This window comes from Siphateles boraxobius, unplaced genomic scaffold (genome assembly GCF_051911475.1).
Source record: "Siphateles boraxobius isolate OS27281-9 unplaced genomic scaffold, OSU_SipBor_1 36, whole genome shotgun sequence".
NCBI lineage: Eukaryota > Metazoa > Chordata > Actinopteri > Cypriniformes > Leuciscidae > Siphateles > Siphateles boraxobius.
The window spans coordinates 835437-847713 of NW_027508986.1; the positions used below are offsets into that span (position 1 = coordinate 835437).

The 12277-nt window shown below is 43.1% G+C and overlaps 1 protein-coding gene across 1 annotated transcript in view; it reads right to left on the reverse strand.

Moving 5' to 3' along the window:
* The window catches only part of LOC143702894 (uncharacterized), a 30442-nt gene extending 18456 nt beyond the window's left edge, over positions 1 to 11986 (reverse strand). Inside the window, exons 1-11 of the mRNA XM_077196826.1 lie at positions 11918 to 11986; positions 11753 to 11832; positions 11586 to 11654; positions 11413 to 11499; positions 4963 to 5106; positions 4534 to 4647; positions 1940 to 2014; positions 749 to 1169; positions 503 to 671; positions 288 to 422; positions 81 to 182 (exon numbers count right to left, since the gene is read on the reverse strand). Coding sequence (XP_077052941.1) covers positions 81 to 182; positions 288 to 422; positions 503 to 671; positions 749 to 1169; positions 1940 to 2014; positions 4534 to 4647; positions 4963 to 5106; positions 11413 to 11499; positions 11586 to 11654; positions 11753 to 11832; positions 11918 to 11964 — 1443 coding nt within the window. The 5' untranslated portion in view covers positions 11965 to 11986. The remainder of the gene's footprint in view (positions 1 to 80; positions 183 to 287; positions 423 to 502; positions 672 to 748; positions 1170 to 1939; positions 2015 to 4533; positions 4648 to 4962; positions 5107 to 11412; positions 11500 to 11585; positions 11655 to 11752; positions 11833 to 11917) is intronic.
* Between the last annotated feature and the right edge of the window lie 291 nt (positions 11987 to 12277).

Genomic DNA, 12277 nt, shown 5'->3' on the forward strand with positions numbered 1-12277 from the left:
TTGATTTTTATTTTGCTTTCAGAGTGTCTGGTCATTATTTTTTTTTAAAAAAGGTTTCTTTAAAAAAAAAAAATAATTACCAGATTTTTACATTTAATGACCATTTCTATATGGCTGGTAAGGTTGGAGATATTGGCGCCCATCTTTATTCCATAAACCTCATTGTTCAAAACAGTGCCATTCTAAATAAGAAACCATACAAGAATTAAAAAGCAATCATTAATAATCAAATCTAAACGTTTGAATAGAACAGATCAAGTTTTGAATGATCTCATTGCACACATTACCTCATTTCCCATATTTGTGAACCTTAACACTCCAACAAATGCACTTCCATTGTTTTCAAGACGTGATTTATCAAAGGCCTCTCTGGTAACATTTACAGACCAGGGAAAGTCTGTCTTCAGGTAATTCTCGACAACCTGTGGATTTGAAATAATTAGCACTGATAAATCAAGAATCGTAGCCAGATGGACATGCTTTAATGCTTCTCAGGGCTTACGTTGATCATGTTCTGATTTGAAGAGTAGCATATTTTAATGTCTTTGCTTTCTGTGTTCTTGGCTTGTCTTTGGAGAACACCGATAATATCCCCCATCACAATCCCCGCATTGCTTACATTTTTTTTTTCCATCTGCTCTACCAGGGAGTCCATTTTCTCCAGAGTCTCTCTGCAAGGTTGATTGAATCATTTGGTATTCTGTACTAGAGTTTTAGACTTTATTGAAACTGGTAACCGCACACTTACGATGCTTTTGAGGGTTCGAGAGGTATACTCCAGTCTGTTGTATCATTTGAAGATATATTCAAATAAATCTCAGGTTGTGGAAGAGTGGTAGTTAGATTCTGAGTTGTCTCGGGTGTTCTGACACTCTTATCTGGATTGTTAGTGGTGGTGTGTGACACTGGTGTGACACTGGTTTCTGGATTGTTAGTGGTGTGTGTCACTGGTGTGACACTCTTATCTGGATTGTTAGTGGTGTGTGACACTGTTGTGACATTCTTATCTGGATTGTTAGTGGTGGTGTGTGACACTGGTGTGACACTGGTTTCTGGATTGTTAGTGGTGTGTGTCACTGGTGTGACAGTAGTTGATCTTTCATCAATGCAGACGACACAAATCCATTCCCTCACGTTCAAATACAGAACATATTTGTGTCCTTCTTGCGCTTCAACACAAAGAAATAAATAAGGAATGGATTTTAATTATACATCTGTGCAATTGTGTAATAATTGAAAGATTAAAGAAAGTGCTCTAATATGTCATATATCATAAGAAACACTGTCATTTCAGCATTATACAGTTGCATGTTCATCATAAACACATCATATAAAAGGTTCAATGTGGTTCTCTGTAGAACTCTAGGGTTTTTGAGTCTTTAAAGAGACCTTGATGTCAGAAAGGTTCTATATAAAGAAAAATGATTAGTTTTTAATGAGTTATATCAATTGCTTAGGTTTATGACCTGCTTAATTCATAAAATGTAACAACATTAAATTCAGACTAATTTTTTTTAAATGATCTCATTATGGGAACCTCTAAAGCAGGGGTCAGCACTGTTTTAATTTTCCTTGCTTTAATTTTGTGATTATTTTCATTCCTTTCTGTAAAGCACTTTGAAGTGCCATAGAGTTTGAAATGTGACTATAAATAAACTTGCCTTGCCTTTAAAGTTCTATATAGAACATTTTCTTCCAAGCGTGGCATAATTGCACAGAACAATGACTAACTCATGCTTGTCAAAGCAAGTACATTGTATGTTTAACAGCTCCAGAAACCCTAATATTACCCTAATCTTATAACTTAATGATTTTAAGTTATACTGGAGAAAAGACATCTGCTGAGAGTTTGCATGTTATAGGCCTACTTTATTAATGTTGATTGATTGAACTTTGATAGGTGTGTGAAACTGTAAGTAGTTTATAGACACAGACTCACCGCTGCATGTATCATTGGCATATGTAGCATTTTGACATCTCTCTCCAGGATCAACAAGAGGGATTTCCAAACAACCTCAATAAACCATGACAACACATAATTTTGTCAGACAAAGTGTTATGATTTGTACATCTTTGTACACTAAGAACAGCATGAAGGTTTTAAAAGACAGGAATAAAGACCAGAGAATGTCAATGAATGTCAATTACACATCTTACAAGGCAACAGTCTGGAGTACTAGTGATTATAGTTTACCAGAGTACCACTGTATGTACACAGGGCACCATAAATTACAGGAAAGTTGCATCACGAGCGCGCCACTGTCTTCACTCTTATTGGTTGTTGCTCAGAAAAGTGGCTCTTCATTTGCATAAAGTTAAATGTATCGCAACGGTCACTGTCTCTTGTTTTGCCAGAAATCGCCAGCTCTCTATTGAAATGAATGTGATTATGTCACTTTGTCACTGGCGGTGTGAACAGGGCTTAAAGGGATAGTTCACACAAAAATGAAAATTAATAACATAATTTACGCACACCCTCAAACCATCCTAGGTGAATGTGACTTTCTTCTTTCAGACGAGCACAATCGGAGATATCGGCTCTTCCAAGCTTTATAATGGGGGTGAGATTTTAAACCCCAAAGAAGTGCATCCATTCATGATAAAAGTAATCCAAATGACGCCAGTGGGTTAATAAAGACCCGACACATGACCTCTGACCCGACGCATGACCTCTGACCGACGCATGACCTCTGACCCTACACATGAGCTCTGACCCTACACATGACCTCTGACCCGACGCATGACCTCTGACTGACGCATGACCTCTGACCCTACACAAGACCTCTGAGCTGACGCATGACCTCTGACCCTACACATGACCTATGACCCGACACATGACCTCTGACCCTACACATGACCTCTGAGCTGACACATGACCTCTGAACGACGCATGACCTCTGACCCGACGCATGACCTCTGACTGATGCATGACCTCTGACCCTACACATGACCTCTGAGCTGACGCATGACCTCTGACCCTACACATGACCTCTGACCCGACGCATGACCTCTGACCCTACACATGACCTCTGAGCTGACACATGACCTCTGAACGACGCATGACCTCTGACCCTACACATGACCTCTGACCCGACGCATGACCTCTGAGCTGACACATGACCTCTGAACGATGCATGACCTCTGACCGACGCATGACCTCTGACCCTACACATGACCTCTGACCGACGCATGACCTCTGACCCTACACATGACCTCTGACCCGAAGCATGACCTCTGACCCGACACATGACATATTAACGAACATGGAAGTGCAGAGGATAGAGCAAAACAAAACACCGGTCACAAATTAGAAGTCTAAAACAACAATTTTAAAGAGAAATGTGTGAGGTGTTTGTACCGTGAGGGACGTCGACTCTCACCTAAGCGTAGTTTCCGCCGGGATCTAGACTCGCGTATAGCCCTTACCAGAAGCCAGTGATAATAGTTTAAAGATTATAGTTATAAAGTTATAAATATGGATATTTTTCTTACACAAACGCATCACTTCGCTTCAGAAGGACTTTATTAACCCCCCGGAACCATATGGATTACTTTTATGATGGATGGATGCACTTTTTGGGGCTTCAAAATCTCAGTTACTATTCACTCCCCTTATTAAGCTTGAGAGAGCCTGGTTATTTTTTAATATAACTCAGCTTGTGTTTGGCTTAAAGAAGAGAGTCATAAACACCTAGGATGGCTTGAGGGTGAGTAAGTTTTAATTTTTGTATGAACTAACCCTTCTAGCCGGGAAACCAAAGAGTTTCGGGTCCCATTTGACTTCCATTGTATTTTTGTTTTTTCATACTATGGAAGTCAATGGCGACCAGCAATTGTTTGGTTACCAACATTCTTCAGAATATCTTCTTTTGTATTCAACAGAAGAAAGAAACTCAACTGGTACAAAAAAAAAAAACATTTAACGTCCAATTTAGCATGTTACATTCATATCTGTTTGCCTATATAGCTAAATTATGCATCATCAGTGATGTATACTGAATTGACTTACTGTCTTAAGTCATGTTTACGTAAAGCATTTTAGAATGTCCCAATTGTTTATGATATTAGTAATCGTTTATTTTTATTTATTATTATTATTTTGCCGTCATTTTTTCTATAAATACTTTTCAAAAAAATCCTTCAGTTCTCCCTGCAACATAATCTGTTTTCATATAATCCTTATCTTGATATGTATGCTAATATATTCAAATATATATGGTGTTGTGTTGATAAAAAAAGAAAGGCTGCAAAATTCATGGAATTTTGTGGTAGGCTACTGTTTTTGTGGAATTTCTGTGCTAAACATAGTCTTAAATTGAACTTTGCCATTGGAAGGACCATGTAAATTATTGAACCAGTCTAACCAGCCTAATCATAATATGTAGGCCTAGACCTTAAAACGAATGAGGCTTCTACTTATATTTCTATGCTATTTCTATGCTTCTAGATAACCTGTTCAGTGGAAAGCAGAGTGCAATGTATCTGGTTTTTACAACAAATAGGATTATACTGTAGAATAGGGCAAAATCTTACTCATGCTTGAGCTTTGATTATTTGCATTGCAAGTGGTGTTGTTAGTTGTCGGGGTGGTAGTTCTTCGGGTGTTAGTTGTCAGGTCGCGGTTGATCTGACAAGTCACATTATAATCTGTATTAAGCAGAAGGGAAGAGATGTTTTAGAAGAGATGAATTATTACAACACTTGCTAAATATCACTAACCTAAACTAGTGTAAAATAGTCTGTGGTTGTACCATGACCTGCTGTTTCTCAAGAACTCATTGCATAATTACTCCATTTAAATATTCTGATTTGTATATAATTTCAGTCTTGTGTTTGTTCTATTTTTGCTTTGCATTGATTGATAGAATGTTCAGAATTCAAAATATTACCAACAGCGATGACGTCATAATTACTGACAGCAGCGATCACTCATGAAAACACAGAAGTATACCTGTCTCATACCTGTTAAATTCAGGACCGATGATGGCAGACATTTAGATTCATTTGGTAAAAACCACATTTTTATGTCTTGATCCGTCTCATTCATTCTGACTTCATAATTCCCCCGGTTGTTTGTTATGTTGAAAAAGTACTTTTTGCATTTTCCTGGAAGCAAAAGAGAACATTTTAACATTTGTGACCCTGGACCACAAAACCAGTCACAAGGGTAATTTTTTTTAAATTTACATTGTTTGAAACATTTCCATTGATGTACGGGGTTGTTAGCATATGACAATATTTGGCAGAGATATAACTATTAGAATATCTGGAATCTGAGGGTGCAAAAATATCTAAATATTGAGAAAATCGCCTTTAAAGTTGTGCATTTAATTTCGCAGTTTTGCTGCATCCACTCACAAAAATAAATTTGTTATATATTTACGGTAGGAAATTTACAAAATATCTTCATGGAACATGATCTTTACTTAATATCCTAATGATTTTTGGCATAAAAGAAAAATCAATAATTTTGACCCATACAATGTATCGTTGGATATTGTCACAAATAAACCCGAGCGACTCGTGACTGGTTTTGTGATTTTGTGAAGAAATTTCTGAAATCAGGAATGGTTCATAAATAAAATATTCAAGTTTTTCCCCCAGTGTATTTATCAATAACGGAAACGTCTCGGTTACGTATGTAACCCTAGTTCCCTGATAGGGAACGAGACGCTGCGTCAAACGCTGCGGGAACGCCCCTGCGTTGTGCGTCATGAAGCACGTATGGAATCAGCCCAATGGAGAGATGAAACGTCATAGGCGGGTGACGTCATCGACCAGGAAACTATAAAGCACCCCAAAAACACAAGCGCATTAGCTTCTGATAGGCTTGAAGGAAGCGCTAACGGGAGTGCCGGGAGTATGGCGGAGCGACGCAGCGTCTCGTTCCCTATCAGGGAACTAGGGTTACATACGTAACCGAGACGTTCCCTTTCAAGGGAACTTCGAGCTGCGTCAAACGCTGCGGGAACGCGAATACCCACGTCGCCATAGGACCAAATGACCGTCATGTGAGACTAGCGCACAGAGGACGAGAGCACCTGTGCCCCAGGGGTAGAGCTTAAGTCTAGGTCATAGAACTTAATAAAAGTATGCGGTGAAGACCATCCAGCCGCATCACAAACATCACTCAGGGAAACCCCCGACAAAAGAGCTTTAGAAGCAGCCATACTCCTGGTAGAGTGAGCTCGGACAACCAAAGGTGAAGGCTGGCCAGCCGACTCATAAGCAAGTGAGATAGCCTCAACCACCCACTTGCTCATTCTCTGTTTAGACGCCGGACACCCTTTCCTGGGTGGCCCGAAACATACAAAAAGTTGTTCTGATTTCCTCCACAGGGCAGCTCTGTGGACATAAGCGTCTAATGCCCTAACAGGGCAGAGTGAATTAAGTTTCTCCTGGTCCGATGACATAAATGGAGGAGGACAGAAAGCCTGCAGAACCGTAGGTCTAACAATATTAGTAGGAACCTTAGGAACGTAACCTGGTCTAGGATGCAGAAAAGCTTTAACCATGCCAGGTGCAAATTCCAGGCACGAGGGTGAAACCGACAGAGCCTGCAAATCTCCGATTCTTTTTAGTGAAGAGATAGCAAGCAAAAAGATAGTCTTAAAAGTGAGAAACTTCTCGGGAACTTCTTCGATAGGTTCAAAAGGAGCTAGGGAAAGACCTTCTAATACAATGGCCAGATCCCAAGTCGGCACCCTCGTACGAACTGCTGGCCTCAGCCTCAAAGTGCCACGGAGGAAACGAGTTATAAGCGGGTGTCTCCCAAGAGAAACTCCACTGAAAGGGACGTGGTAAGCAGCTAGTGCCGCCACATACACCTTTAGTGTGGAGGGGGATAACCCTGTGGAGAAGCGCTCCTGCAGGAATTCCAGCACTGCACCCACTGGGCAGTTAACTGGGTCCTGCAGGTGTTCTCCACACCAAGAAGTGAAAAGTTTCCACTTCAAGGCATAAAGCTTCCTCGTGGATGGAGCTCTGGAGTTAAGAATGGTCTCAACAACCTCGGTTGAGAGACCGGAGTCTATGAGCTGGGCCCCCTCAGAGGCCAAGCCCACAGTTTCCACAATTCTGGGCGGGGGTGAAGTATCGTGCCCCCCGCCTGGGAGAGTAGATCCCTCCTGACCGGGAGCTCCAAAGGAGAACCGTCCAGGAGAGAAATCAGGTCCGCAAACCATACTCGGGCCGGCCAGAACGGGGCTACTAGTAGTAGACTGACCCCGTCCCGGCGGACCCTCTCCAGAACTCCTGGTAACAGAGCAATCGGGGGAAAGGCGTACAGACGTGACCTCGGCCACGGCTGCACCATAGCATCCAACCCCAGGGGGGCTGGAAGAGTGATGGAGAACCACCGATGACAATGAGTGGTCTCCTTGGAAGCGAATAGGTCCACCTCGGCGCGACCGAAACTCAACCAAAGGAGCTCCACCACCTCGGGGTGGAGTCTCCATTCCCCTGGCCTCGGCCCCTGCCTCGACAGGGAGTCTGCTACCACATTCAAATACCCAGGGAGATACATTGCTCTCAGAGATAGTAGCTTCCCTTGGGACCACAGGAGGATCTGACGGGCCAACTTGTAAAGCCGGCGAGACCGCAGGCCCCCCTGATGATTTATATAAGAGACCACCGACGTGTTGTCTGATTGAACTAACACATGATGGCCTCTCAGGTCTGTTAGGAAGTGTTTCAGAGCCTGAAACACAGCCAACATCTCTAGACAATTTATGTGCCACGAAAGATGATGATCCTGCCACAGACCTTGGGCTGGGCGACCACTCATGACCGCCCCCCACCCTGTGAGGGAAGCATCCGTCGTTAGCGTTATGCGACGACAAAGAGCCCCCAGCACAGGACCTTTGGATAGGAACCAAGTTTCTCTCCACATGACCAGAGCACGAAGGCAGCGCCGCGTGACTTTGAACGTGCGGAGCGGATTTCCCCTCGGGGAGAATCCCTTGGTCCTGAGCCACCACTGTAGCGGTCTCATGTACAACAGGCCGCAAGGTATAACGTTGGACGCTGCTGCCATCAGACCCAACAGTCTCTGAAACTGCTTGACAGTGAGTAGCTGGCCTAGCTTCACTTGTTTCACAGCTGAGAGAATCGAAGCGATGCGGGTCGGAGAGAGTCGCGCCCGCATCGATACCGAATCCCAAACGACACCCAGAAAAGTGGTCTTCTGGGAAGGAGATAATACACTTTTCTTTGCGTTCAGCCTCAACCCCAACTTTCTGATATGAGCGAGGACGACATCTCGATGCCGAACCGCCATCTGCTCGGTCTGAGCTAAAATCAACCAATCGTCGATGTAATTGAGAATACGAATGCCCTGAAGCCTCAGAGGCACTAGTGCTGCATCCATGCATTTCGTGAAAGTGCGGGGAGATAAAGCTAGGCCAAACGGAAGAACCCTGTACTGGTACGCCTCGCCCCCGAAGGCGAACCTCAGGAACTTCCTGTGTTGTGGAAGGATGGACACATGGAAGTATGCGTCCTTCAGATCTATCGTGACAAACCAGTCCTCGGACCTGATTTGAGACACGATCTGCTTGATAGTGAGCATCTTGAATTTTAGCTTCCCTACCGAGCGATTCAATATGCGCAGGTCTAAAATTGGACGCAACCCCCCATCCTTCTTTGGAACGATGAAATATCGGCTGTAATAACCTGACTCCAAACTGGGAGGAGGAACCCGTTCTATAGCCTCTTTTTGAAGGAGCGTTTTCACCTCTTGTTCCAATACCAGAGCCTGCTCGGGGCCCACCACTGTGTGCAGAACCCCTCTGAATTTTGGTGGACGACACCTGAACTGGATAGCATAACCCTTTTCTACTGTCTGCAGGACCCAATGAGATATTTTTGGAAGGCTTTTCCACTCTGCCAGAAATTCTACTAAGGGTACCAGCCTCTCGAGACTGGCCTCTGGTGTAACTTGAGCAGCAGACGCAGCGCCCTGTAACGGCGCACCGGCAGGGAACAACTGGTCTGACCGCTCTGAGACCCTCCTCAGAGGGAGCGAGCGTCCCTCGGGAAAGCGCTCGCTGGGATCGTCTGTGCCCCGGCATAAAGGCGGGGTTGGCAGAACGAGCCCCTGAGGGCACCGAGGAGGAATGGGCACCGTAAAAAGAGGTGAACACCTTTCCGCCTCGGTGGGGACCACCCTCAGCATCCTGAACGGCTTGGCGTCAGGACTTCTTCTTAGCCGAAGCCTTCTTAGCCAATATAACTGTCCTCAGATCAGTTCTACTGGGAGAAGGCTTCGGCTGAGAGTGTCGCGGCTGAGCCCACTGTCCAGCAGGGGGAGCACGAGACGCGACACTCTGCCTCTGCTGCGCTCTATGTGATGAGCTCGAAGACGGCCGGGGCTGCTCCCGCCCAGCAGCCCCAGGGACATGAACTTTAAGGGGAAGAAACTTTTTAAAAGCTGCAGTTTGTTTCTTTTCTTCTTGGAATTTATCGATAACTGAATTCACAGCATCACCAAACAACCCCATGGGAGAAAGAGGAGCATCTAAAAGAAAAGCTTTTTCTCTCTCTTTAATATTAGTCTGATTTAACCACAAATGTCTTTCTGCGGCCACCAGAGCTGCCATAGAACGACCCATTAATTTGGCCGATTCTCTGGTGGCACGCAGGGATAAATCAGCAGCCTGACGCAGTTCGCGAACTACGTCAGTACTGACCTCCTCACTCTCACTCATGTCCCTTAGCAGATCAGCCTGGTATGCCTGCAAGATTGACATAGTATGCAGACATGACGCAGCCTGACCTGCTGCCGAATATGCTTTACCCACCAAAGCCGAAGTGTTTCTTAAAGGCTTGGTGGGTAATGCCGGTGCCTTAAAAGATGATGCTGCTTCGGGGGAGAGATGGCTCGCAAGCGTCTCTTCCACACGAGGCAACGCACCATAACCATGAGCCTTGGCTCCCATAATATTAGCGTATGTTGAAGTCTGGGGACTAAACACTCTATATGACACCGGTTTTCTCCATGATTTCGACACCTCGGTGTGGAGATCATGGAAAAACGGCAGGCACCGGCGTGGAGGCTGCACACGTGACGGCAAAAATCTCTCATCCAACTTTGATTTAGAAACAGACTCCTGTCTAGTCACTGGCCATTCAATATTAAGTTTTTCAACAGCTCTTGTTAACACCTCCATAAGCTCATCACTCTCAGGAGTGTGGGGTGGCGAATCCTCCACATCTCCCTCAACACTAACAACATCAAGTTCCTCAGAACTGGATAGCATTGGTGCCTCAGCCCGAGCGGAAGAAACCGCAGCGCGTGCTTCCGAACCCGGGACTGAGGCACTGGATCTCACAGGTGAAGGGAGAGATAAGGCAGAGCCCGTCTCAAACCCCGCTGTGAGATCCATCTGCGATCCCCACGATAAGCGCCGCCGCTCTGCCTCGGCAGAAGCGGGACCCGAACCGCGGGGAGCGCGCACCGAACCGCTCTCCTCAAAGAGCGACCGGCGGGAGCGGAGCGTCCTTAACGGCAAACGCTCGCAATGCTCACAGTCTGCTCCCTCGAGAGCAAACTGGGCATGCTGAACTCCCAAACAAACAACACAAAGATCATGTGTATCCCCGCTCGTTAAATAACGCGAGCAGGGAGGAACACACTTTCTAAACTGCTGTTCGTCCGCCATAATCTCTCAATATATATATATATAGGGATAAATTGTTTGTGTGGTGCAGGGTATGTAAGACAGACAATATCACACAGGGACAGATTCACATGTAGCGCGACTGAAAGCACAGAAGCTAATGCGCTTGTGTTTTTGGGGTGCTTTATAGTTTCCTGGTCGATGACGTCACCCGCCTATGACGTTTCATCTCTCCATTGGGCTGATTCCATACGTGCTTCATGACGCACAACGCAGGGGCGTTCCCGCAGCGTTTGACGCAGCTCGAAGTTCCCTTGAAAGGGAACTATCGTTTTTGTCAATAAAAAAAAAAAAAAAAAAAAAAAAAAAATATATATATATATATACATATATAATGAAAAACTTAAAGAATATTTACACACACACACACACACACACACACACACACACACACACACACACATATATATGTATATATATATATATATATATATATATATATAAATATTCTTAAAGAAAATTAATCATTTTGCGTTGACAACTAACTTACATAAAATAGGCCTAAGTTTAAGTTGAAGAACTAAATATCTAAAATTAAACTGAAATAAATGTAAATGAAACCTAAATATGAATTCCTAAAAATAACTAAAACTAATAAAAGTTACAAAATAACAACAAAATTAATAAAAGTTTAACCAAAAGTTAAATACAAACTGAAAATATAAAAACAAAAGCTAATTCAAAATATTATTAAAAATGATAGCAATATATAATACAAAAATACAACTGTTACCCAGGGAAGTAGTGTTCGGTTTGACGGTCATTATGCAAAAATCCCCTATCAGTGTTTCACAGGCTGATGGACATGTCAGGTTTATAGCTGGAATAAAAAGCCATTATCTTTATGAATATGTCAGTCGTCACAAGCCCTTTCAGAAAAATAAATATGCAGTTTATTTCACATACCTGCGCAAATTGATCTACTTAGGTATGCATCTGTCAAATTGTCACCAATGATCATTATTTTCGAGCCGGCTGCACAAACAAACACAACATCATGAGCTCTGCGCATCGAACAACATATTCACTGGCATTACAGACTTTTTTTTTTTTGAGGTTTTAAAGCAACTTACTTATCTGGAGTGAAGCACAGCAGATGATCATCAGCCACAGCAAACTCCGCTTTTCCCAAGACATAATTCCCAAAAACATCCTGAGAGAGACACAAAAGTTGAGTTTTCTTTTCTACAGTAGGCTACTTGTAGTAAATCTTAAATCTTAAAGCATTTTATATTTACATTCTTGAGATGTAAAGTCCACAGTCCAAGAGGAGAGAGAGTTTCATGCGTTCACATATGAAACCGTATAATTATGATCCGCAGATCAGAGCCGCTGGAACAATGACATACGGTTCATTTGCATACATGCAAATCATGTGCTTTAAACTGTGAATATCAGTATACTTTTACATATAGGTCCAGTTTATCAAGTTACATTTGTTCACAGAGAACTATATAAATATATATATAGCCTAAAACGTAATAAATACTAATATACTAAATACAAATAAATAATATATTTAATAATAATACAGTGTAGCAATCTTGATATCACAAATCATGATAAGATTCAAATTAATTATTTGAAAGAACAAAACT